This window comes from Hyla sarda, chromosome 1, assembly GCF_029499605.1.
Source record: "Hyla sarda isolate aHylSar1 chromosome 1, aHylSar1.hap1, whole genome shotgun sequence".
In the NCBI taxonomy this organism is placed as follows: domain Eukaryota; kingdom Metazoa; phylum Chordata; class Amphibia; order Anura; family Hylidae; genus Hyla; species Hyla sarda.
Window position 1 is genome coordinate 45,108,690 of NC_079189.1, and position 27,279 is coordinate 45,135,968.

Here is a 27,279-nt window from a genome sequence, read left to right on the forward strand (position 1 = left end):
GGCCGGTTTGTATTTGCGTCATGACGTTTGCAGTTTCCCCGTCTCCTGATTGGACGGCTGTCGCGAACTGTCGAAATTCAAATAGAAGCTTCAGCAGTGCGGAGTACGGCGGCGGAGAACGAGACGTGGGGTTATATAGCGGCACCGGATACGGCAGGTAACGTGCGGCGGGGATGGCGTGCGTCTTCTGTGAGTGGTCTGTGGTTACGTGAGGCTGCGGTGTGTGAGCGTATGTGGTGTTGGTCGTGTAGAATGGCGTCCCTTGTATGTAGGGTGAATGGGTACTGTTATGTATGTGTCCTGATATAGGGTTTTGTAATAGTCCTAAAGATAACTATATATATATATATATATATATATATATATATATATATATATATATATATATATATATATTCATTCATCCATCCTATATTATACAACAAGGCTGTATTCACTTCTGCTGGTGAGGTCACTGTACAGACATTACTTATCCTGTATTATACTCCAGAGCTGTACTCGCTATTCTGCTGGTGAGATCACTGTATACATACATTACTTATCCTGTACTGATCCTGAGTTATATTCTGTATTATACAACAGAGCTGTACTCACTATTCTGCTGGTGAGATCACTGTGTACATACATTACATTACTTATCCTGTACTGATCCTGAGTTATATCCTGTATTATACTCCAGAGCTGTACTCACTATTCTGCTGGTGAGATCACTGTGTACATACATTACATTACTTATCCTGTACTGATCCTGAGTTATATCCTGTATTATACTCCAGAGCTGTACTCACTATTCTGCTGGTGAGGTCACTGTGTACATACATTACATTACTTATCCTGTACTGATCCTGAGTTATATCCTGTATTATACTGCAGAGCTGTACTCACTATTCTGCTGGTGAGGTCACTGTGTACATACATTACATTACTTATCCTGTACTGATCCTGAGTTATATCCTGTATTATACTCCAGAGCTGTACTCACTATTCTGCTGGTGAGGTCACTGTACAGACATTACTTATCCTGTATTATACCCCAGAGCTGTACTAACTATTCTGCTGGTGAGGTCACTGTGTACATACATTACATTACTTATCCTGTATTATACCCCAGAGCTGCACTTACTGTTCTGCTGGTGAGGTCATTGTATACATTACTTATCCTGTAGAGCTGCACTCACTATTCTGCTGATACTCAGTTGCTGTTGGTGCAGTGGATCCACCACAATGACCCCATCCCATTATACAGACTAATTCTTCATGTAATGTTCTATTTCAGGCTCCCATAGTATCTTTCCAGCAGAACACAATGTAGCTTTTCATTGGTTGATTATAGGTTCCAAATTCTTCATGCTCAGCCTGTAACCATAGTAACCAGTTAGTCTATGTTGCCTAGCTGCATGTGGTGATAGTGACTTATTTAACAACAAAATGAATATATCTTTGACTTGGTCTCCTGTGACTATGAACCAGGGAGATCAGGATGAACAGTAAGGGTATGTTCACTCTGCAAAATTCTGCGAGCGGAGATTCATCAGGTGGCGCCGCTGAAGATACTTTGATGGTAGGACCGCGGGGCACTGCAGCATCACCATTGACAGCTATGCAGTACTTGTGGAACTCCGTGCAAAGAATGAGCATGTTCGTTCTTTGCGCGGAACAATTTCAGCGGCAGAATTGTCCGCAGTGTGAACGGATCATGTGGAAGACCCATTCACACTGATAATGTTCACAGCACGGAATTCCGCAGTGTGAACATACCCTTAGGGATTCTGTCCTCTATGGGACTAAAGGTATGCTTTGTAATTGTAACCCCTTAAAGGGGTTCTACCGTGCTGACAACTTATCCCCTATCTAAAGCCATATTGTAACTTTTGGGTGCTTCTGTTATTTTTTTTTTTTTTTTTTTTTTTTTTTTTTTTTACAATACCCAATTTATGTCCATTTACAATACCCAATTTATGTAGGTTTGGTTTTATTTTACAACTTAAAAAAAAGTTACTACATGCAATATTGGTTTGCTAAAAATTGTCCTCTTCTGACCCCTATTATTTATTCCAGCTTGTTTGTGCCATGGTCTAGGTTTTATTGGTACCATTTTTGTTTTGGTGGCACATTTTGATACTTTATTTTTATGGTATATGAAGTGACCAAAAAAATAAGCAATTTTGAGCTTTGGTATTTTTTATGTGTAAATCAAACTTGCAACTTAATTAACATTATATTTTAATAGTTTGGATGTTTACACATGCAGCGATACATCATATTTGTTTTTTGGTTTACATAAAATGTGTTTTTTTTTTTTTTTTTGCCCTGTCCTTAAAAGGGGTACTCCGCCCCAGGACATCTTATCCCATATCCAGTAGGGGATAAGATGTCAGATCGCGGGGGTCCCGCCGCTGGGCAGCCCCGGGATCTTGGCTGCAGCACCCCACTGTCATTACTGCACAGAGCAAGCTCGCTCTGTGCGTAATGATGGGCGATACAGGGGCCTGAGCATTGTGATGTCACGGCTCCGCCCCTCGTGACATCACGGCCTGCCCCTCAATAAGTCTATGGGAGGGGGTGTGGCGGCCGTCACGCCCCCCTCCTATACACCTGCATTAAGGGGGTGGGCTGTGATGACACAATGCTCTGGCCCCTGTATCGCCCATCATTATGCACAGAGCGAGTTTTCTCTGTGCAGTAATGATAGTGGGGTGCTGCAGCTTAGATCCCGGAGGTTCCCAGCGGTGGGACCCCTGCAGTCTGACATCTTATCCCCCTATACTTTTGGATTGTTGATAGGATGTCCTGGGGCAGAGTACCCCTTTAAAAGGGTAATCGGCCTCACACATTATCGCCTACACAAAGGAAAGACATAAGATAGATTGCGGGAGTCCTGCCGCTAGGGACCCCCGCAGTCTCCGGGCCGACAGCTACGGAGTCCGGAACACATAAGCTTGCAGCGTCCAAGTTTGGGACGTCAAGCCCCCTCCATTCACGTCTGTACTAGCCGTCACGCCTCTTCCCATAGACTTGAATGGAGTAGGGCATGGTGGCCTGCATTGCCAGTCATCGGCCAGTTCACTCGGTGACCCGAATGACAGAGGTGCCGACCAGGAGATCGAGGGGGGGGGGTCCCCCGCGATCTAACATCTTATTCCCTATCCCAGACATAGACAACCTTCGGCGCTGCAGATGTTTTGGACTATAGCTCTCATGATGCTTTGTCAGCACTTTGGCTGGAATAGCATCATGGGAGATGTTGTCCAAAACATCTGCAGTGCCGAAGGTTGCTTATACCTGCTCCATCCTTTGGCTAGGGGATAAGATGTGTGTGGCGGAGTACCCCTTTATGTATTTCCTGCCTTTCACTATATGAAAGTAAATTTTTTTGGGGGGGGATTTTGTGTTGCATTTAAACGAAATTTCTTGCGTTCATCGGATGATTCAGCCTTCCATTGCCTTCAACAGGAATTCCACAAAAAGAATCGACCTGTTCCTCCTTTTTGCACCATCCTAAATGTAGCCTTTCCAGAACAAAAAAAATAAAATAAAATCTGCCGTGTGAATGGGATCGTGGAAATTCCATTCGCCACTAGTTTAACTTCCTGTAGCAGAATTTCTAAACTAAATTCCTCCGTGTGAACATAACCTCAGTGCGATCGGTTGGGGCCTGAACTCTCGGACCCCGACAGAGTTTAACGTCTTTGCAACTTGTCCAAAGTGTTTTAAAAAAAAATAATTTTAATGTTTTTTTATTTTTTTTATTTTTTTTTTATTCCCTGATGCTGCCAATTTCATTTACAAAGATCTGAATGGCAAAGCAATTTGGAAAGAACTGACTCGACACTGCATAAGCCCCCCCCTCCCCCTTACATACAGTGTACAAGACTGTAGATAGGTTGTGTATTGTGGAGGAGTCTGACTAACATTGCTGGATGCTGAGTCACTTTCCATGGAGGAAATGTTGGCGTGTACACCTGGGTCCTGGAACTGCTAGAGGAAATCTGCTGATGGTTTATGCAGGCAGTGGGCCTCCAGCTGTTGCAAAACTACAACTCCCAGCATGCTAGGAGTTGTAGTTCTGCAGCAGTCAGTATAATGCATTTTAACATGGCGCCACCTTCCTGACACCAGGTACAACAGTGGATTATCATCCTTATTAGAGATGAGCGAATTTACAGTAAACTCGATTCGTCACGAACTTCTCGGCTCGGCAGTTGATGACTTATCCTGCGTAAATTAGTTCAGCCTTCAGGTGCTTCGGTGGGCTGGAAAAGGTGGATACAGTCCTAGGAAAGATTCTCCTAGGACTGTATCCACCTTTTCCAGCCAACCTGAGCACCGGATAGCTGAACTAATTTATGCAGGAAAAGCCATCAACTGCCGAGCCGAGAAGTTCGTGACGAATCAATCGTGACTGTAAGTTCGCTCATCTCTAATCCTTATCACCAGCATTGCAAAATGATATACAGTATCGATAAACTCAGAAGCTACGGTTTTGTTTCGTTTATTGGTTTCAAGATCTCTGCTTGCAGTCAGTGAATGGAAACAGAAGAACTTTTTTATAATTTTGTCTTTAGAATTCCATACAATCACATACAGTGGTCCCTCAAGTTAAAATATTAACTGGTTCTGGGACGACCATTGTATGTTGAGACCAGAACTCTATGGAAACCTGGTAATTGGTTCTAAAGGCACCAAAATGTCATCCAAACATAGGAAAAGGTGAGAATTAAATAAAATTAAGTAGATAACTAATATAGATAAAACAAATCCTTACATATAAAAGTAATAAAGATCTGCTGGGAGCTGTAAATCACTGTCTGTCAGTGTGTCCCAAGCAGGGAGCCTCCAGCTGTTGCAAAACTACAACTCCCAGCATGCCCGGACAGCCTTTGGCTGTCCGGGCATGCTGGGAGTTGTAGTTTTGCAACAGCTGAAGGCACCCTGCTTGGGAAGCTCTGGTCTATGTAGAGGACTGGAGCTTCTTCGGGGTCCTATACAGTTCACAGTGTCCTAAAAAAAAAAAAAAAAAAAAAAAAAGTAAGATGGAGCCGCCCTCACCTAGTGTCCAAAAGAGCAGCTAACCCTGGTACAGGTAAAGAGTACAGAACATGTAATACCTTCCTGTACTGTAGGGAGGAGTGCTACCAGACATCAGTCAGTGCATACACTTCAGTAATACAAGAGTTTTACCAGTGAATGCCCATTCTGATTGGTCAGTTCATTGACATGTTTCACAGATCTGGACTGACCATAGCATTGTATGTTGAGTCTGGTTTCAACTTACAATGGTCAGGAAAAGACATTGTATGTTGCGGCCGTTGTAAGTTGAGGGATCACTGTAGTAGTTTAGAACTATATAAGGCTACATTCACACTACTGTTTTTCTAGGGCAGTGTGAAGCGAGAGAGGAAAAAAAAATAGTGCTTGCGCTGTCTCTCTTTTCTCCCGGTATTCTCTCTGAAAAATAATGGCGCCCGACGAACCCCATTGACTCAAACGGGACCCGTTATTGCCAGTTATGACCTGTCAAAATGATGGCTGTCAAACTGGCAAAAAAAAAAATTGCCGGTCGTTATTGCTGGGGTGTAAGGGCAGTGTGAAAGGGGGCCTAAGTGTAATGCTAAAATGTGGTGTCCAGCCTGCGTTACTACAAAGCAACTTCTGACATCCTCTCCTGGAGGTTTAGACATGTGTTTAGGGTCTCCCATAGTAGAGCTGCTTAATCTGTGATATAGAGGGATTTAAAGTGTTCCCTCCACTGTATAAACGCTGTTTTGCAGTTTTCGCTGTGCATCCTCTTGTCTCCAGTTCTCACTGTGTGTTTTCGTTTTAGGATGAGTCTGCAGATATTCAATGATGAGAACTTTGGGAGCGACATAATAGCAGAGACCTGTGACTTCCTGCTCACTCCTCCGGGCACCGGCAGAGCCTCCATACTGCGCCCGTCACAGAAGGACAATCTGCCTCCGAAGAGTGCGGTGAAAAGCATGAAGGTATCTCGGGGCCGGGCTGTAATTGTGGTGTGAAGAGTTCTCATTTACTTTCATAATAAGAGGCTTCCAGCCCGGTCGGCCTACACAGGAAGCTCTATTTATAGCCACATGTGTTTCTCATAGTGAACTTGTGATTTTTTTTTTTTTTTTTTTTAAGGTGACTTTCCAGACGCCAATGAGGGACCCCGCGACTCGCAGGATCGTAACTCCCAGCGTGGCAAACAAACAGGAGAGCATGTTCACACTGGATGACTGTGCTCAGGCACTGGAGCAGCTGCACCTCTCTGCCACATGGTGAGTGTCTACTATATTGTGTGATGCCACCCCATCACCCCTGCTTGCATCCTGTATCACCATGCTGTTAAAGGGACACTGCACCTACAGTCTTGTCTAAGGGATTGTTATACTAATAGGGCGTATAGGCTGTTGTATGAGTTTGCACTGACCACTACATCTCTGGAGCTGTCCCACTGACTGGAATGGGATAGATTTCTGGCAATTTTTGTGACCTGCGCAGAGGTTGTTCCACAGTGAGGGGGAGGCTGAGCTGTGAGCTTCATCTATAATGTATTGACAACAAAAAGGACCTATGGATGGTAGAATTCCAACAGTTATTTACAATTGATCGCTATGCGATCACTAGTACCCTAAATTTCCCATCCACTATTAAAATTTAACTTTTATTGAGCCATGATTAAAATCCAATTCACAAGTGCTCAATAATTGCATGCTAGTGATCTGTGTGAGTTGTGGCTGCAGTCCTCAATTCTCTAAGTGAATTAAAGGGGGTACTCCAGTGCTTAGACATCTTATCCCCTACCCAAAGGATAGGGGATAAGATGCCTGATCGAGGGAGTCCCGCCGCTGAGGACGCCCGTGATCTTGCATGCGGCACCCCGTTTGTAATCAGTCCCCGGAGAGTGTTCGCTCCGGGACTGATTACCGGCGACTACAGGGCGGGCGGCGTGTGACGTCCCCAACCCCCCCTCCCCGCCCCCGTGTGATGTCATGCTCCGCCCCTCAATGCAAGCATACGGGAGGGGTTGTATTTATGAAAAAACTTATTTCCTTATTTTACTATTTTTATATTAACTGTTTTCTGACACGCTTTCTTTCATGAATGTGCCTAGTGTCACACACAGCGGTCCCAGTGCTGATGTAAAGGAGGTCTGGCATTCTAGGGGCACTGGGTACCCTTGGTTACACCTGACTGACTGTTCCTTGCTCCACATAAAATAACTTTTTAGCTTTATCAAAAGTGCTATAAAGTAGATTGGTAAAATGTTCATGATTGGGATTAACATATTGAATTTGTAAAATCAGAAATGCATTTCCATGGGCTAAACAATCCACTGCATGAGGATATTTGGTCAGATATGTGGAAGTTCCCTTATGTTGCACACTTTTGGACTCCAGAATCTGGTGGTGTATTGAACTAATAAAGTAGCACTAACATATATCTCTCCTTATAACTACAGTAATGATAAATCTGAGGATGTTGGCACTGCTGGTTTTCCCTAGACAGTGTGTTTCTATAGCATTTGCACAGGGTTTTATTCATGACTCACTAAAGTGAGTCATTTAACACTTCTCCTCACTATCTATGTAGTAAATGTCAGTGTACACTAGTGTTTCCCAGTCAGTGCCTCCAGCTGTTGCAAAACTAAATCTTCTAGGATGCCTGGACAGCCTTTGCCTGTTTGGACATGCTGGGAGATGTAGTCTTGCAACAGCTGGTGGCACCCTTACTGGAAGTAGATGTAGATAATGCTCAGTGTGTGTGTGTAAAGCTCCAGAATAACTTTTCATTGTATTCTGTTAATCTCTGCTCCTTCTGAGTTAAAGGGGTTATCCACAATAATGTGCTGTTAGTATTTACCTGTTAGACAGTAATGGACATGCTTAGGAAGGATATGTGCTTGTTTTGGAGCTAAATGGCTATGTTGCATTTCTTGTTCCTTCCAACTAAAAGTCCCTGGATCTCTTGTGTGAGGTGACTTTTCTCCCTTCCACACATCAGCCACCTCAATGATTGAAGCACACTTGAGCTGCCTTCCATGCTATACTGTAAACAATAGAACAGTGTCTCCTAACCAGAGTACCTCCAGCTTTTGTAAAGCTACAATTCACTGTAGAAAGATCTCCCTCCCAGCCAGTGGTTGCTCCACCCATTGGAGCAGACAGGCTCATTTAAAAACCTGACTAGTGATGTAACGTCTCGGGCTGCACTGCAACCTGGGAAAACCTGAAACACTCATTTTGTATGCTGTTAAAAATAAACATCGGGGCAAAGATCACATAAGAATTGCGAAGCCACCATCACACACAGGTACAGACACTATATTATGAACACTAACTTTTTGTAGTCCTTGTAGCACGGCCAAATAAAAAAAACTGGAATACCCCTTAAGGACTGGGGTTTTTCCGTTTTTGCTCCTTGCCTTTAAAAAAAATCACAACTTTCAACTTTGCACCTAAAAATCCATATGATTGCTTATTTTTTGCGCCACCAATTCTACTTTGTAATGACGTCAGTCATTTTGCCCAAAAATCTACGGTGAAACGGGGAAAAAAAAATAATTGTGTGACAAAATTTTTAAAAACGCTGTTTTGTAACTTTTGGGGGCTTCCGTTTCTACGTAGTACATTTTTCGGTAAAAATGATACCTTATCTTTATTCTGTAGGTCCATACAATTAAAATGATACCCTACTTATATAGGTTTGATTTTGTCGGACTTCTGGAAAAAATCATAACTACATGCAGGAAAATGTATACGTTTAAAATTGTCATCTTCTGACCCCTATAACTTTTTTTTATTTTTCCGTGTATGTGGCGGTATGAGGGCTCATTTTTTGCGCCGTGATCTGAAGTTTTTAACGGTACCATTTTTGCATTGGTAGGACTTATTGATCGCTTTTTATTCCTTTTTAAAAGATGTAAAAAGTGACCAAAAATGCACTATTTTGGACTTTTGAATTTTTTTGTGCGTACGCCATTGACCGAGCGGTTTAATTAATGATATATTTTTATAATTTGGACATTTCCGCACGCAGTGATACCACATATGTTTTTATTTTAATTTAGTTTTTTTTTTGTTGTTGTTGGTGTTTTTTTTTTTTTTTTTTTATGGGAAAAAGGGGGTGATTCAAACTTTTAATAGGGGAGGGGTGAAATGATATTCATTCATTTTTTTTTTTTTTTTTTCCACTTATTTTCGCAGTGTTATAGGTCCCTATGGGATAACAATGATCAGGGTGTGCAGTGTTATAGGTCCCATAGGGACCTATAACACTGCACACACTGATCATTGTTATCCCATAGGGACCTATAACACTGCACACACTGATCTTTATCATTGATCACTGGTTTCTCATAGGAAACCAGTGATCGATGATTCTGCCGCTTGACTGCTCAGGCCTGGATCTCAGGCTCTGAGCAGTCATTCGGCGATCGGACAGCAAGGAGGCAGGGATGTTCGGGATGCCGCGATTTCGCCGCGCTATTAGCGGCGGGTCCCGGCTTCACTATGATGCGGGGTTACCTGTACGTCCTTGGTTCTTAAGGGGTTAAGTTATATATATGCATTTTTTTAAGAGTAATGGCTTTTGCACACAGTTGTCAATCATGAAATGGGACCGCTCACTTGACTACTTAGCCAAAGTATTTATGGTGGGGTATTATAGTATAATTATGGCAGAGCTGCTGTCTCTTGTAACACAGGACTTGAATAGAGATGAGCGAATTTACAGTAAATTTGATTCGTCACGAACTTCTCGGCTTGGCAGTTCATTACTTATCCTGCATAAATTAGTTCAGCTTTCAAGGAGTAGTCCAGTGGTGACTCAGTGGTGAACAACTTATCCCCTATCCTAAGGATAGGGGATAAGTTGCAGATCGTGGGGGGTCCGACCGCTGGGGCCCCCTGCGATCTCCTGTACGGAGCCCCGACAGCCCGCGGGAAGGGGGCGTGTCGACCTCCGCACGAGGCGGTGGCCGACACGCCCCCTCAATACAACTCTATGGCAGAGCCGAAGCGCTGCCTTCGGGAATCTCCGGCTCTGCCATAGAGATGTATTGAGGGGGCGTGTCGCTTCGTGCGGGGGTCGACACCCGCTATCTGGGCGGAGAGCAGGGGCCACGTACAGAGAGATCGCAGGGGGCCCCAGCAGTCGGACCCCCCGCGATCTCAAACTTATCCCCTATCCTTAGGATAGGAGAAGTTTTTCACCACTGGACTACCCCTTTCAGGTGCTCTGGTGGGCTGGAAAGGGGGATACAGTCCTAGGAAAGAGTCTCCTAGGACTGTATCCACCTTTTCCAGCCCACCAGAGCACCTGAAAGCTGAACTAATTTATGCAGGATAAGTCATCAACTGCCGAGCTGAGAAGTTTGTGACGAATCGCATTTACTGTAAATTCGCTCATCTCTAGACTTGGAACACCTTAATGACACAGGGTCCCTGGTCAGTCAAGGTGTGCGAGCTTGTACGCATGCTTCATACCAGTGAGTAAGGGCTGACATGGCACGGAGGCAGGCGAGGGTCCTCCAGTTGTCGTCTGTTCTGCAGGCTGGAGAAGCAGAACGCCAAAAAACACTGAACAAAGCTGTTCTATGGAGCAGCATTGTTTGCAATCGCATGATTGCGGGCAATGGACTAAAATATAGTAAGGGAATTTTTTTTATATACAAAACTTAACAGATTGGATATTTTCTGCATGTAGCAATACCACAACTATTAAAATATAATGAAATGGTGAATGGTGTAAATGTTTAAATACCAAAATCCAGAGTTGCTGATTTTTTTTTTTTTTTTTTTTTTTTTGCTCACTTCATATACCACAAAAACCCCATCTAAACAAAAATGCAACTGATATGCCCTCAAACGCTCATGGAAGACACTTTAACTGGTCCACATGCTGATGCTACAAATAGTTAAAATGAAAGGGCAGCGTGAGCTGTGTATTAATTCAATGTCCACAGGCTTTGTGTATAGTCCTAATCTCTTTTCTCCACTTGTTCGGTCATCTGTGTTGTCATATATCTTTGCATGAATACTGCTACACTATTTTTAAATTAGAAGTTGGCTTAAACGTGTGCTAGAATTTGGAGCATCTAGATCAGTGGTCTTCAACCTGCAGACCTCCAGATGTTGCAAAACTACAACTCCCAGCATGCCCAGACAGCCGTTGGCTGTCTGGGCATGCTGGGAATTGTAGTTTTGCAACATCTGGAGGTCCGCAGGTTGAAGACCACTGATCTAAAGCGATGACCACTGAAAGGTCACACCCCTTTTGCACACTCGGAAAGTTTAAAAGGGGTATTCCAGGAAATGTTTTTTTTTTTTTTTTTTTTTTCATATATCAACTGGTTCTAGAAAGTTAAACAGATTTGTAAATTACTTCTATTAAAAAATCTTAATCCTTTCAGTACTTATGAGCTTCTGAAGTTTAGGTTGTTCTTTTCTGTCTAATCTCTGATGACACGTGTCTCGGGAACCGCCCAGTTTAGAAGAGGTTTCCCATAGCAAACCTCTTCTAAACTGGGCGGTTCCCGAGACACGTGTCGTCAGAGATTACTTAGACAGAAAAGAACAACCTAAACTTCAGAAGCTCATAAGTACTGAAAGGATTAAGATTTTTTAATAGAAGTAACTTACAAATCTGTTTAACTTTCTGGAGCCAGTTGATATATAATAATTTTTTTTTTTTTTTTCTCTTCTGGATAACCCCTTTAATTTTCAAATGCAGAGTAATTGTGACAGATGTTATAAGACAGGTTTTTGTATTTGCAATAGTAAATCTGTGACTTGTATTTTTATATATTCTTTTACCTCCCCAGTTTGACTGAGGCCAACAATGTTAGAAGTGACCCCTCAAGCCTTCCTGAAGATGAAATCCCATTGAATATGGGAGCGAATACAGTCGACTTTGACAATCTGGATGGAATCGATCCCTTCAAAAGCACAAATAAAATGATGAACTCACCTGTGAAATCTGAGCCTCCAGCATGTGACATCACTGAGCTATCCCTAGACTTGGAGGTGAAATGTTTGTCAGAGGTCACTGATGTTAAGCCTGATGATCAGACTGGGGCTCTATTGAGGGATAGCCCATCAAATCCAGAGTCCCCTGTACAGCTCGGCCCTGGAAGGGATGACTCGTCTAGCAAAGTGTCTCTAGATGACACTCTTCCGATCATGGAGTCTAATCCTGCACTTATGGAGGCATCAAACTTGGCCCCGTGTGACGAATTAGAAAAGAGTAGCCCCCCAACAGAGGAGCAGTCTGTAAGTGTAGACATCTCTGGAGTAGACATGGTACAAAACTCTACAAATGTGGATGCTGATACTTCATCACGTGATGTCCCAAATTCTCCCCCACTCCCAAAAGCCTCCTATAAATTTGACCTTGACCAGATGGATACCATTGATCCTTTTAATACCGGAGGTTCAAAGCTGCAAAACTCTCCAAAGAAACCAGTTTCTGAAAATGGGGCTGATCCCAAAGGCGAGCCATTGAAAATGGAGTTTGACTTTGGGGGTGGCGATGCTGCTGTCAGAAAACCACCACCCAAGAAGCTGGGGAAGCGTCTTGGTGTCAAACCTATGGCTAAGAAACCAGCTGAGCCCAAGGAAGCCCCATCAGAGAAACCTAAAGAACAAGATCCTCCCAAGCAGTCTGAACCTGAAGAAATCATCGTTCCCAAAGCCTCATACAACTTCAACTGGGACAGGTTTGATGATCCCAACTTCAATCCTTTTGGAATTGGAGGACCAAAAATTGTTGCATCCCCTCAAGGGGTGAAGCCTGCCACCTGTGATCCACCCTGTGTGGTGAAAGAGGACAGTCCACCCAAAGCAGATGCTGGCAAATCTGGGGAGGAATCGAGTGCAAAGGCTGATGGTTCATCAGAAAACACTGAGCGGTAAGGGTGCTCCCATAGGTCTGCATGATGGGACCCTGTGTTAAGGCACAGTGACCGTCTGTCTTCCCTCACACAGCTGTTCATGACCAGGACACATATGGGGCCGGAGGGTTGTCTTTGGGCCGATTGACTCTCCTGACATGTTAGAAAAGTGTTCCTAATCTGTACTGTATTGTTCCTCTGTTAGACCTCCTGGAAATGCGGGCATCAGATACTGCTCACTACCATTCCCATTGTAAAGTCTGTTCCTATAGGTTCGCACACTCTCCTTATTGACAAAAGGAATTAGAACACCCAGTTATCTTATGCATTTCCTAGAGGAGTAAAACAGCACAATTCTAGAGTACTAAATCTAATGTTAGTAGAAATGTCAATTTCTGTTTACGTGAATGATCAGTGAATGACTGTAAGGTGGTGTCACTGTATCTGCTTCTGTGCAGGTGTGCCTGTTGCTTTAAAAAGTTTCCCACACAACTTACTCCCCGGTACGCTGTGATCTCCGTACTGTGCTAACAGGAGATTGCTGCAATACGTGAAGCTTTATTCTCCTGATCAGTGGGGAGTATAGTGACAATGACTGGACAACTTTTGACACATCAGGAAGTAAATATTTTTTTGGTGTAATGGATATAACCTATTCAACCTTTGCTGGATATGTTTTTCATTATAACTTGTGTCTTTTTGTATTATAGATCCCTTGAGCAAACCAGCATAGCTGACACAGAGCCAGAGACTGTAGGAACAGTAGACGTGACACAAGGGAACAAGGTGAGGCGTCTTACTTTTCTAATTCATGTTCTTTACCTTGTCTTACTCATGGAGCTAAAGCTTGTCTAACCCTGAATCTTTAAAGGTCTAAAGGACTCCAGCACTTTACAACTTATGCCCCATCCCCTAGGACCCCTATGATCTCCAGAATGATGTTCTTGCTGTCTATGCACTGTCTGGTACTCCAATAGAGAATGCATGGGACACTTAGACTGCACTTATTCTCTTTTCTCCCCCTATTTGAAAGCTTTTGGAGTCCATTCACACTATGGATTTTCAACTTGGAATTCCAAGTGGAATCCCCTTACAGCAAAAATCCATTTGTGTCAGTAGTATTCTGCTTCTCAGTGCACACTATGGAACTTCCAGTACTGATCAGGATCACAATAAAAGAATAGGACTCTGAATTGCAGTAGGTTATTTTCCATAATGAACTCTGTGTAAAATGAAGTCCTTACTGTTCAAGCAGTGTTTCCCAAGCACTGTCCTCAAGCCCCCCAACATGTCTCCAAAATTTTCTAAACCTTTCAAAAGTGATTATAACTTATGTCAGTGCATCAGGCATCACCACAAGTGTTCTCGATATGGCATATCCTCAAATGATGACCTCTTGAGGGGTTATTTGAGTACTGGACTTTGAAAAGCATGCATTTTTGGTCAGTATTTAGTTTTAACTAAAACTAGTTGTGTGAACTCAGCCTTACATCCTTCACTGTATTCTGTATCACTGCAGGAAAAAAACTCCATTAAAAAGTAGTGAAAATTGTCCAAAACGTGGGATTCTAGGATGGTTGTCTTGCACCTGCACAGTGGCTCACTCATCTGTCACCGATCTCATTGGATTTAATAGGGTTGGATACAGTTTCCTACACAACCAGTTGTGTCGTTGTGGAAGGGTACCCAGCGATTCCCCCAGCACTTTCCTACCCTTCTATCTTACAATCAGTGGGGCTTCCAGAGGTCAGACCCCCATTAACAATGAAGTGAGGACCTACTTTAGTGATATGTCCCTCACATTGAGACACTTCATCCAAAATAACCTGGCTGTAAAGGGGTAAGAATATCTTCTTCTTTAGACAACACCTGTACTCCGGGGGAGATTTATCAAAACCTGTCCAGAAAAGTTGCTGAGTTGCCCATAGCAACCAATCAGTTTGCTTTCATTTTTGAAAAGGCCTCTGAAAAAATGATAGAAGTGACCTGGTTAATTGTTATGGGCAACGCACAACTTTTCCTCTCGCAAGGTTTTGATAAATCCCCCTGTGCCTCCAGCTGTTGCAAAACTACAACTTCCAGCATGCCTGGACAGCCAAAGGCAAATTACGCAGCAGAAAAATTCTGCCTGTGGGACCCTACCCTTAACGACCATGGACGTAAATGTACGTCATGGTGACGGGGTACTTAATGCATCATGACGTACATTTAGGCGCCGCCATGATCACTAGCATCGGAGTGGTGCTCGCTTCATGCGTGGCAGGTCCCTGCTGCTATCAGCAGCCAGGGACCCGCCGGTAATGGCGGACATGCGCGATCGCGTGTATCCGCCATTAACCCCCTCAGATGCCGTGATCAATACAGACTACGGCATCTGCGGCAGTGAGGTTCTTTGAATGGATGATCGGATTGCCCCCAGCGGTGCCGCGGAGATCTGATCATCCAGCATGGCGGCCGGAAGTCCCCTCACCTGGCTCCGGCTGTCTCCCTGGGTCTTCTGCACTGGTCTGAGATCGAGCAGACGAGAGCAGAAGATCACCAATAATACTGAGCAGTGCTATGCCCTATGCATAGCACTGAACAGTATTAAGAATCAACTAATTGCTATGAATAGTCCCCTATTCCCCATAGGGGACTATTCATAGCAATTAGTTGATTTAAAAAAAACACACATTCGGTATTGCTGCTTGCGTAAATGTCTGAACTATTGAAATATATTAATTATCCTGAACGGTGTAAACGTAAAAAAAGTCCAAAATTGCTTTTTTTTTAAATAAAATTTTATTAATTTTTTTTCACATTTTATTAAAAAAAATTTTTTATAAAATTTATAAGTAAAACCTAAGCAAAAGTGGTACTGATAAAAACTACAGATCATGGCGCAAAAAATGAGCCCTCATATCGCCCAATATATGTAAAATTGAGAAAGTTATAGGTGGTCAAAATAGGGCAATTTCATACATACTAATTTTGTTAAAATGGTTTTGAGATTTTTTTTTTTTTAAGCGGTACAATTATAGAAAAGAATATAACATGGGTATCCTTTTAATCGTATTGACCCACAGAATAAAGAGAACACGTAATTTTTACCGAAAAGTGTACAGCGTGAAAACAAAACCTTCCAAAATTTGCTGAATTGCAGTTTTCTTTTCAATTTTCCCACATCAATAACATTTGTTTGTTTGCGTCGTACATTTTATGGTAAAAGTGATGTCATTACAAAGTACAATTGGTGACGCAAAAAACAAGCCCTCATATGGGTTATGATTTTTAGAAGGCGAGGAGGAAAAAACGAAAATGCAAAAAATAAAATTGATCTGGTCCTTAAAGCCAAAATGGGCCTGGTCCTTGAGGGGTAAAAGGGGTACTCCACGATTTTCGGCACCACTGGGGTGGTAGGTACTCCCTCTGATCAGACATCTTGGGGCTGAGTACCCCTTTAAGCGAATAATCTGATGTAAATAGGCTGAAAGTTTGTTGTTTATGTTCTAGTTGATACCGGTGTCATAAATCTTTACTTGTTCTCTTATCAGGTTGAAGATGTTGTGAAGACTGTTCCAGAAGAAATTGCCAATGTACAGTCTGAAGACAAGCCTCTAGAGTCTTCTGATTCTATTGCACTTCCCATCGATAAAGTATTACCAGATACAGAGTTAGGTGGCACCTTTCCGACCGGCTTCACACCAGCCAATGACTTTGACTTCATGCCTGCTACTGAATGTAAGACTATGTATCCTACATGGGAGGGACAAACTGAACATTTCTTCTGTATGACATCTTGGGTTAACTTCCATTTTTCTTTAAGTTGAAGGTTTTGGCCAACCAATAGAAATTGACTACTTGGAGAACTTTGGCTCCTCTTCAGTAAGTGGCTTCTACTGTAACATTTCAGCTCCTCTTGTCTCTGAATTATTTACGTCTTGCCCTTTCTATTGTCTGGCTGCCGTGACATATGGATCTTTAGGAAAAACCTTCATCCCCTTCTGTTCTTTTGTCTTTTCAGTTTAAGGAATCTGCTCTCCGAAAGCAGTCCCTGTACCTGAAATTTGATCCTCTGCTGAGAGAGTCTCCCAAGAAGTCTGCTCCCGCGGGCACGGATCTGGTGTGCCATGCCCCACTACAGAGCGGGTAGGGAGTTGACACCATAGGAGTTGCTACCTGTAATGTGATGCAATCATTTAACATTACTTTACTCTTTTAGCCCTGAACTCTTTGGGTTCTCTTTACCTGAACAGTCTCTAACACTGATTCCAAGCCTTGAAAATGAGGAAAAGCCTAAAGGACTTGATCTACTGGGGACTTTTACTGTGTCCGTAAGTAATGTGTAGATGTTTTAAAAAAATGTAATCTACTCATTGTCTATGGGAGTGCCAGAAACTCGCCTGGCTCTATCTTGTGGCTAGGAGATACGTTTTTAGGTGCTAGAATACCCCTTTAATGTATGTAGTTAGTGTTTCCTTGTGGTAAATATGGACAGAGAGGATACTAGGATACCCCAAGCCATAATGGTAAGCTGATCTCTGTAGCCTGGCTAAATAAGCCTTTCTTGGCTGCTGTGTAATGCCACATTTCCCCCACACCTTTTGCTGCTTGCGGACAACTCCTTTAAATCCTGACCTTTTAATCTTAAACGGGACCTCAAAAGTCACAACGGATGAGGAATGGACAAACCTTAAAATAATCCGTCCCTTAGTATGCCCTATATACTACTGTTCCCATATCAAGCACACCTACCATTCCTAGTCTTACAGCGCCATTTGTTTTATTCCAACACTGCTGCATTGATATGTTTCATTACTGCAGGCGAGTCACATGATCACCAGTCTGACATGGTTACTGTGCATAAAGGGGAGATCAGTCAAATCCTGTCCAGAGGAAAAGTTGCCCAGATGCCCATAGCAACCAATCAGCTCGCTTTTATTTTTAACAACGCCTTGTTAAAAATAAAAGCGATCTGATTGGTTGCTATGGGCATCTGGACAGGTTTTGATAAATCTCCCCGATGGTTTTTAACAGGATGTCTGATCACTGTATTAAAAAATAAATAAATAAATAAAAAAACATTTTTACTAGAGATGAGCGAACTTACAGTAAATTCGATTCGTCACGAACTTCTCGGCTCGGCAGTTGATGACTTATCCTGCGTAAATTAGTTCAGCCTTCAGGTGCTCCGGTGGGCTGGAAAAGGTGGATACAGTGCTAGAAGAGTCTCCTAGGACTGTATCCACCTTTTCCAGCCCACGGAAGCACCTGAAAGCTGAACTAATGTATGCAGGAAAAGTCATCAACTGCTGAGCCGAGAAGTTCGTGACGAATCGAATTTACTGTAAGTTCGCTCATCTCTAATTTTTACTACAAATCGCAGCAGAAATTGCAAAAAATGCAATAAAGATTCAGTGTGCAAACACACTTAACACATGAATTCATAAGACTCCATTGTGATTATAGGTCAGATCACCTTCACCTCATCGCAATATAAAAAAAAAAAAAAAATAGTAATAAATCACTTAGAATAAGTGAACTGACAGCAACCCACTTACCGTATATACTCTAGTATAAGCAGAGTTTTTCAGCACGATTTTTCGTGCTGAACACATCCCCCCCCCCCCCCCCTTGGCTTATACTCAAGCGAACTCTCCACCTGTCAATCCCTTCTCAGTGGTCAACCTGCGGACCTCCAGATGTTGCAAAACTACAAGTCCCAGCATGCCCAGACAGCCGATGGCTGTCCGGGCATGCTGGGAGTTGTAGTTTTGAAACATCTGGAGGTCCGCAGGTTGAAGACCACTGCGGCCTTCGTCATCATCTAGACCCCCCCCCCCCCTTTTAGTTTTCTACTCACCTCCCCTCGGTGGGAAGGAAGGGTGAGCTGGTCTGGGCCATCTATGCTGCAGGGACTGTCCGGTGGGGAGGGCTAGTCGTTCCGGGCTATCCATCTTAACCGGGGGGGCCCTCTTCTCCGCGCCTGGACTAGTAACGTTGCCTTGACGACGACTCACAGGGACGTCCCTGCGCATGAACGTCCCTGTGCGTCATAGTCAAGGCAACATCACTAGTCAGGGCCCCCCCGGTGAAGATGGATAGCCCGGAACGACTAACCCTCCCCACCGGACAGTCCCTGCAGCATAGATGGCCCGGACCAGCTCACCCTTCCTTACCACCGAGGGGAGGTGAGTAGAAAACTAAAGTTGGGGTCTGGATGATGATGATGATGATGATGATGACCGCAGTGGTCTTCAACCTGCGGACCTCCAGATGTTTCAAATCTACAACTCCCAGCATGCCCGGACAGCCGATGGACAATGATGTATTTCCCACCCTATGCTTATACTCGAGTCACTAACTTTTCCTGGGTTTTTGGGGTGAAATTAGGGGCCTCAGCTTATATTCGGGTCGGCTTATACTAGAGTATATACAGTATTAGCTCTGCTTACTCAGCTGTTAAGGATTCTGGTGGCTTGAAGTCTAGCCAGGTGAATAAGTTGATTTTGTTGTTGTGGTGAATTGCACTACCTATTCTTGTAAAGCCATGGGAAATGTGTGACTGTTTCAGTTGCTGTGCTGTCAAAATCAAGCATGGTCTAAAACCCATGTCTGCCACATCAGCTGAACAGGTAAGCAGAAGGCATACCACATAGTGTTTAGCCGGGTCAGTACACACCTGGGTGATCACTAACTTTGTCAGCTGTGGGCTCTGAGGGACATTTAGCAATGTTTGCTTATGTATTTATTTTTTTTTTCCTTTTAATTTATTATATATTTTTTTGCTTATCTGTGACTTATTTATCAACTGGTTTCAGCCTGTTGATGATTTTCTTTCACGTAAGAAATTTTTTCCTTTTTTACTTTGGTAGTAGCTTTTTCTGCTCAATGTTTGAGCTGGAGTAAATTTAGTCAATTTTTAACCCTGTTGCGACTTTTTTTTTTTTGCGCAGTTGCGACTGTCGCAGTTAATAAATACCTGACTACCCGTAGTCCATTTTAAAATTATTACTACATAGTTAATTTTTGGAAAACTTGCTTTTCTCGCTTTCCAGTCAAAATGTCGCACGAAAAATTGCGTAGTCGCAGTTGCGACAATTATAGTAAAGAAAACCTGACTAAACCCGTTGATTGTCCATATATATTCCTTAGACATCAGTCCATTCAATAAGTGATACTTTGACTTTTAAAGTCAAATGCTGCAGTAATTTCCCTTGTATCAATAAGTAGAAGGCATACACACAAATTCTATGCTTGAACATTTCCTGGAATTCAACAGGGTGTCAATTTAATTTTCTTAAATGAATTCCCCTTCACTTGTATGCAGTTTCTACATGTTGCCTGACTGCTCAGATAGGAGACATCCCACCTGTAACCTCCGCGGCTCCGGCACATCTTACCTGTAGCGAGACTCTTCCTCCTGGCTGTATTAGGGACTCCTTGTCTGTCACCATAGCAGCACGGACTTGTTTAGGTAGCAGACGCTTGACAATGGTGTCTTCTTACAAGCACACCAGAGCTGACTAAATAGTTTTCTTCTTCCACAGGACAATGCTCCCTTAATTCCAGACCCCACAAACATTGTGCCAGCTTCTGACTCTTTCCTGCTGCCATCTGATGTGGGGGCAATCGTCGACGTTCTTAAATACAGCCAGAAAGACATGGACGCAGCTATAGAGGAAGTCAGGCTGGAGGTAAGTGACAAAATGTGATTGATAATGGACTTGTGTATTGTATGCGGGGTGATACACAAGGCTGGTGCTGGGCAAGAAACTTGTAGGAATGGTGCGTGTATTTGTTTTGTTTTTTTCATGCGGTCTTAAATTTTATTTTTCGTAGCAGTTTCTTAATTTTTGAGTTGCCTTCTAGTGTGTATGTGTGTGTGTGTGTGTGTATATATATATATATATATATATATGTATATATACATATTCACAATAAATTATATCATATACATATTCACAATAAATTATATCATATACATATTCACAATAAAAAAAAATTATATATAATGTGTGTATATAGATTCCTAGGAATAATTAGTTTGCCTAATCGGCCCATTTAAAATGTGTTTTTTTTTTTTTTTTACCTTTCACTTACAGGTTCAAGAAAAAGAGTTGAAAGTTTTAGAGTGGAAAAATAAACATGAGAGACTTTACCTGGAATATGTTGAGATGGGGTAAGTTTGGGTTAAAGAGGGAATGGTCTGAAACTTCCCAAAGCATATGTATGAAAATAAAGTTTAAATTCTGGCTCAACTGACCTTAAATACCTGAAGCAGCAATCACATGTGGTGTGTACTTGGAGCGAAAAATGTAAAACCTTCTTAAAGGAAATCTGCAGCCCTCGACACACATCCCTTATCCTGTGTATAGGGGTGAAGTGTCTGATTGCGGGGGGGGGGGGGGTCCGAATGCTGGGACCCACGTGATCTCTGTACGGTTCCCCGGCCCTCCTGCAGATCTCATGTGCAGGAGGAGTGTCGGCCACAGTGTTTGTGCATCCCCCACCTCTCCCATAGAGCTGTATGGAGGGGGGTATGTCGTCGACAACATGTGCATTAGCCGCGGCAATGCCGGGACCCTGTACGGGAGTTGCACAGGGTCCCAGTGGTCAGATAAGGGCGACTGCAGTATGGGATGGAACACTGCAACCCAGACATGTTACTTTTCTGCTGTAAAATTGTTATAAGAAAAAAAAATAATCTGCATCATTGTTCTATTTAGGACTGGTTGGAGGTTCTTTATGTAAAACTGATTGGTATCCCCCCTGGTGGGAAACCTGGTAATAAGCTGTGAACTCTGGGCAGCCGGGCACAGTGTTTGCTTTTCCTCTAGTGCCACCACAAGGCGAAATTCTGCATTACACAGACAACCAATCAATGTAGAAAGGCATTGTGTAATGCCTAATACTTGCAAAGACCTTCTCTTGCTCTGGAGCAACTTATTATTATTATTTTTTTTTTATCAGGCCTGGACAAATCTTAACCAGGTCTTCAATAAAAATAACTTCACACTGTAGCAATCGGTCCCCATAACCTACTTGTGCAGTGACTAATTATTTTTTGTTCACCTAATTTTTAAAGTTAATCAATGTCTTCAAATTTATTTTATTTTTTTCTTTCAGAAAAATTGTTGCTGAGTTTGAGAGCACGATCACACAAATGTTGGGTAAGTGCATTTGAAATTTTCTTTAATAATGCTAAATATTTTATGCAAAATACCTCCTGGAGGCATCCTGGTTGGGAAACACTGGGATAGACTGTTTGGACAATACACCAATAATAAGCAGGCTATAGTGACTACTGCAGTTTAACCAGGTGTGGCTATTGTACATACTAATGTGGCTGGTACTGCAGCTCAAACTACCAGAAGATACCCATCAGTCAGAGTACAGTAATGGGATTTGCTAACAATAACAAACCTGAGGCTACCAAGGGGTTTCACTTGCTCATGAATTGGCCCATAGTCATTGATGCTCAAACTGCCATATTGGAGAATACACACTTATTGACATTCTGTATTCTTGAGTTTTGTGATACTTCATGACTCCCCACATATGTTCCTTGTATAAGCTCTGCACCAGCTATAGTTTTAACTGCTCCAGCAGTTTGTAGCTTAACTGAGCACGCTCATTAAAAATGTTTTTGTTATTGCACTCCTTTATGGTAAAGAGAAATCTTTCTAATGTACATTGTTCAAAAAAATCAAGTTTTTTCAATGTTTTATTTGTGTTTTTAAAAAAAGTTGCCACTAGGTGTCTCCCTACTTGTCCAGAGCACATTTACCCCCCCCCCCCCCCCCCCCATATCTCATGCACAGAGTTTGGACTCCTGCTGGCCTGGCAGAAGTCCAAACAGAGGAAATGCAGCCTGGAGTGCTGAGTGGGTGTGTGCAGCCTTATCCAATCATGGCTCATCTTACACTCAGCAGAGTTTGGGAGGAAGTTCTCCCCTGTTTGGCTTCAGATGTCACTGCTGCTGGGGAACACCCCTTCCCAGTCTGTGAATTGAAGACTGAGCAGAAAATAGAGCAATATCAAGGTAGAAAAAAATTAGAAATTATAAAAAATGGAGGGGGTGGTTTATCATGATGGGGGCAGTGAACTTGGACATTTATCAAGTTAATGAGGTACTCTTTAAGGCTATATTCACTATATTATATTTAATGCATGGAAAATTTCCGTTTGGACATTGCCCCTACACTGGAATTTGAATTTCCGCACCAGATGTTTCGGCGCGGAAATTCTATGTGAACAGTACAGCAGAATCCCATTGAAATCAATGGGATTTCTGCTCTGCAATTCTACACAGGAATTCAATCATGTGAACTTAGCCTTAGTCTTAACCTGTCTCTGTTCTTTTATGAAGATGATTCAAAACGGCAGAAAGAACTGAGCAGGCTAGAACTACAGAAAGAGATCCAGGAGAAGCAGCAAGTGCAGATAGACCTCAACTCCATGGAAAAATCCTTCTCCGAGCTCTTCAAAAGGTTTGAGAAGCAGAAGGAGGTTTTGGAAGGATATCGTAAGGTAAGGAGGATGTGAAGCTTCAGTGTTTGGTGTACCCTACCATAGCCAGGGCTTGCCTGGAGTCTAGACCATGTGAATATAGTACTAGTATAGTTCTTTACTAAGCTGCAGCAGGATTTCTCAGGCAAAAGCTTGTTTCTCCTGAGAACAAAAGATCAGGCTTTGAAATGAAACATGGAGCCACAAAGCCCGACACCAGTGTGAACAAATCACTCATGTGAATCCAGTAAAAGATTATCACTTCATATGTGAAGTCAGTAAGACTATAGCAGCAAGCAGGTAATGTAACCTAGAGGGTCCTGCTGTTGTACTTACCAAATGCCATGATATGCTATGGTAGACCTAGGCATAATGCCCCATATAAGGATCAATAGTCTGGCCTGCAGAAATAGGACCTATAGAGGATAATCTCTGGACCAAAGTCAGTCAGTATTTCTCTATTTTTAGAACGAAGAGGCCCTGAAGAAATGCGTTGAAGATTATCTTGCAAGGATAAAGAAAGAGGAGCAACGCTATCAGGCCCTTAAGGCCCATGCAGAGGAGAAGCTGAACAGGTATGTTAGATCGGCTTTAAAAGTGGACATGTTGTCAGGAAGGTGGTGGGCATCGAAAAGGCTGATACATGCTTCACTCCTCCATACTGCCAAAAACTGTAGATTAATACTCAATAAATTTGCTTTATGCAGATTGAGAAGGTCCTTGTAATGAATATTCAAGTGTTTTCACTCTCTCACCCCTAGGACATGAGAGCCTGCCTGCGCTTTTCTCAGAGTAGAGCACAGGCTTTCATGTCCTACTGAAGGAAGAGTGAAAATACCTTTTAGAATAGTCATTACTGGGACGGGCCAATGCATGGTAATATGAAGGAGGCAGGGAAGCATGGCCAGCCAGCTCCCTGCCTCCATCTTGCAGAGTTGGGCAATACAACTAGATGACTAAGAGCTAGAACTCCTGCAATACTTCATTAATTCAAGTAGGTAACCACTAATTTAAATGCTGTTCACCAATATTATAGCCCAGTATATTGAGTTTAGTGCAGGTGAACAGCCTTTCAGTTTCACTTTAAACTCTGCACCAGATCAGCAAAAAGACCCCTGTATACACACAATCTATGCCAGCTCTGAGCTGGAGGAGACTGCAGCAACTGTTAATAGTCTGTGGGAGGACTTGGTGTCAGCGTGAAATGTTGAGGTCTTGGAAAATTTCCCCCATCACTTATGAGCTTCTTCTGGATTAGAACTCTGAGATCTTGCACAGTTATGTGAATTTTCACCTTTCTCTGTCCTCATAGGGCCAATGAGGAAATAGCCCAAGTACGAAACAAAGCCAAATCGGAAGCAACAGCTCTACAGGCCACACTACGTAAAGAGCAGATGAAGGTTCAGTCACTAGAACGCAGTCTAGAACAAAAGGTGAGCTAATGTCAGGGCTGTCGGTCTTGTATTTGTTATATTGTGATATATTCCCGTAAGTGTTTTTTTTTTTTTTTTTTTTTTAATGTGATCTCCTGATCGTTCATAAAACCATGGTCACCAGGCATCTCTGCATGACCTACAGATCCTTCCGGTGGTACAGGACATGCAGTTTAGTGGTGGCTATGGATTCTCCTCACTTTGTGGTTAGGAATAATAGAGCCTGTTTATGGCTTATAATGGCAGTCTCACCTGTGTGGGCTGGCACTCCAAAGGTTTTCATAACCCCCTAATTCTTCTGATCCGTGGGTAGTGCCTGTAGGTATGGTCAAGATGTATGGAAGTAGCCACCACAACCCCTCCGCTCATACTTCTGTGGAACAGCCTGTACTCTACATCCCCCTCCACCCAGACTTCTGTAGGACAGCCTTTTGTGTTTTTATGAATACCGTATTTATCAGGGTATAACACGCACCCTCATTTTACCAAGGATATTTGGGTAAAAAAAATTTTTTACCCAAATATCCATGGTAAAATGAGGGTGCGTGTGTGCGCGTGTATACCCCCAGGAAAGGCAGGGGGAGAGAGGCCGTCGCTGCCCGCTTCTCTCCCCCTGCCTTTCCTGGAGTCTAGAGCCCTGCTGCAGGCCCTTCTCTCCCCCTGACTATCGGTGCCGGGGGCCAATTGCCGGCGCCAATAGCCAGGGGGGAGGGAAGCGGCGCCGACAGCCAGGGGGAGAGAAGGGGCAGCGGCACCCATTGCCAGCCCCATTGCCTCCCCCCATCCCCGGTGGCATAATTACATGGGTCGGGTCCGCGCTGCTGCAGGCCTCCGGCGTGCGTCCCCGGCGTCGTTGCTATGCGCTGCACTGTGCGGCGCATGACGTCAGTGTGCCGCGCCGTGCATAGCAACGACGCAGGGGACGCACGCCGGAGGCCTGCAGCAGCGCGGACCCAGGTAATTATGCCACTGGGGATGGGGGGAGGCAGCGGGGCAGCGGCGCCGGCAATGGGTGCCGCTGCCGCTTCTCTCCCCCTGGCTATCTGCGCCGCTTCTCTTCCCCTGGCTATCGGCGCCGGCAATGTCAGGAGGACAGAACGGGCAGCGGCGCCGATGGCCAGGGGGAGTGAAGGGCCGGCAGCAGGGCTCTAGACCCCAGGGAAGGCAGGGGGAGAGAAGCGGGCAGCGACAGCCTCTCTCCCCCTGCCTTTCCTGGGGGTGTATCGGCGTATAACACGCACATAGACTTTAGGCTAAAAATTTTAGCCTAAAAAGTGCGTGTTATACGCCGATAAATACGGTATATCAAAGAAGGGTCCCAGTACTCAAGTTTCTTGCTCAATCTCAATGTGTTTTTTTTTATATACCTAATAGTTCTGTATTTTATTTCAGACAAAAGAAAATGATGAGCTGACCAAAATATGCGATGACCTTATCCTGAAGATGGAGAAGATCTGATCTGCCACTGTAGCACTTTGTATATTTTAACTGTATCACTGTTTGTCTCTTTATATGTGTAATAGGAATTAATAAATAGAACTTTATTTAACGCGTAAAGGTGTTACTGAATGATGTCCTTGCACCGTATAGCAGCTTATATCAGAAGATTATCCTGAGGGAAGGGGCTGCTGAGGGTTTGGACGTGTTTCGCAACCAGTGTGCATCTAGCTGATGCAAAAAGTTTTTGCAACAGCTGGATCAGCTGCCAATCTCTAAGCATATGTAGCAGGCAATACAGTGGTCCCTCAACATACGATGGTAATTCGTTCCAAACGAGCCATCGTTTGTCGAATCCATTGTATGTTGAGGGATTCGTGCAATGTAAAGTATAGGAAGCTGTACTCTCCTGTCCCCGCCGCTCGAGATGGTGTCCCCGGGCCTCCGCTGGGTCCTTGGCTGCCTACCCCACTGCTCGGCTGCCTACCCCACTGCTCGGCTGCCTACCCCACTGCTCGGCTGCCTACCCCACTGCTCGGCTGCCTACCCCATTACATAGTATGGTTGAAAAAAGACATACGTCCAACCAGGGAATTGAAGGGAAGGGTGTAAGGGGATAAGGGAAAGGGATGTAGTTTTATAATTCTTCATAAGCATTAATGTTGTTTTGTTCCAGGAATGTATCTAATCCTGTTTTAAAGCTGTTAATTGTTCCTGCTGTGACCAGTTCCTGAGGTAGACCGTTCCATAAATTCAGTTTTCACGGTAAAGAAGGCGTGTCGCCCCTTGAGACTAAACTTTTTCTTCTCCAGACGGAGGGAGTGCCCCCTCGTCCTTTGGGGGGGTTTAACCTGGAACAGGTTTTCTCCATATTTTTTTGTATGGGCCATTTATATACTTATATACGTTTATCATATCCCCCCTTAAACGTCTCTTCTCAAGACTAAACAATTGTAACTCCTTTAATCGCTCCTCATAGCTAAGATGTTCCATGCCCCATATTAGTTTAGTCGCGCGTCTCTGAAC

At 43.5% G+C, this 27,279-nt stretch overlaps 1 protein-coding gene across 5 annotated transcripts; it reads left to right on the top strand.

The window, feature by feature from the left end:
- Positions 1 to 26,367, top strand: TACC3 (transforming acidic coiled-coil containing protein 3). Of its 5 annotated transcripts, XM_056554897.1 has the most exons (17): positions 283 to 348; positions 399 to 445; positions 5,825 to 5,984; positions 6,142 to 6,278; positions 11,825 to 12,910; positions 13,603 to 13,678; positions 16,426 to 16,612; positions 16,698 to 16,756; positions 16,896 to 17,020; positions 17,094 to 17,205; positions 20,422 to 20,568; positions 20,977 to 21,053; positions 22,001 to 22,044; positions 23,244 to 23,404; positions 23,852 to 23,958; positions 24,696 to 24,816; positions 26,209 to 26,367. In XM_056554897.1, exons 3-17 carry the CDS (start codon positions 5,826 to 5,828, stop codon positions 26,272 to 26,274), a joined length of 2,664 nt encoding a protein of 887 aa, XP_056410872.1. In that variant the 5' UTR covers positions 283 to 348; positions 399 to 445; position 5,825; the 3' UTR covers positions 26,275 to 26,367. The 5 variants fall into 5 exon arrangements, with proteins under 5 accessions (XP_056410866.1, XP_056410877.1, XP_056410867.1 ...); XM_056554891.1 differs by lacking the exons at positions 283 to 348; positions 399 to 445 and adding an exon at positions 1 to 157; XM_056554902.1 differs by lacking the exons at positions 283 to 348; positions 399 to 445 and adding an exon at positions 126 to 189.
- Positions 26,368 to 27,279: the final 912 nt, after the last annotated feature.

Coding starts and splice junctions, on each gene's coding strand:
- TACC3 (XM_056554891.1), top strand. CDS start 21: ATGACGTTTGCAGTTTCCCCGTCTCCTGATTGGACGGCTGTCGCGAAC. Junction 158..5,824: donor AGCGGCACCGGATACGGCAG/GTAACGTGCGGC, acceptor TTTTCGTTTTAG/GATGAGTCTGCAGATATTCA. Junction 17,021..17,093: donor CATGCCCCACTACAGAGCGG/GTAGGGAGTTGA, acceptor TTACTCTTTTAG/CCCTGAACTCTTTGGGTTCT.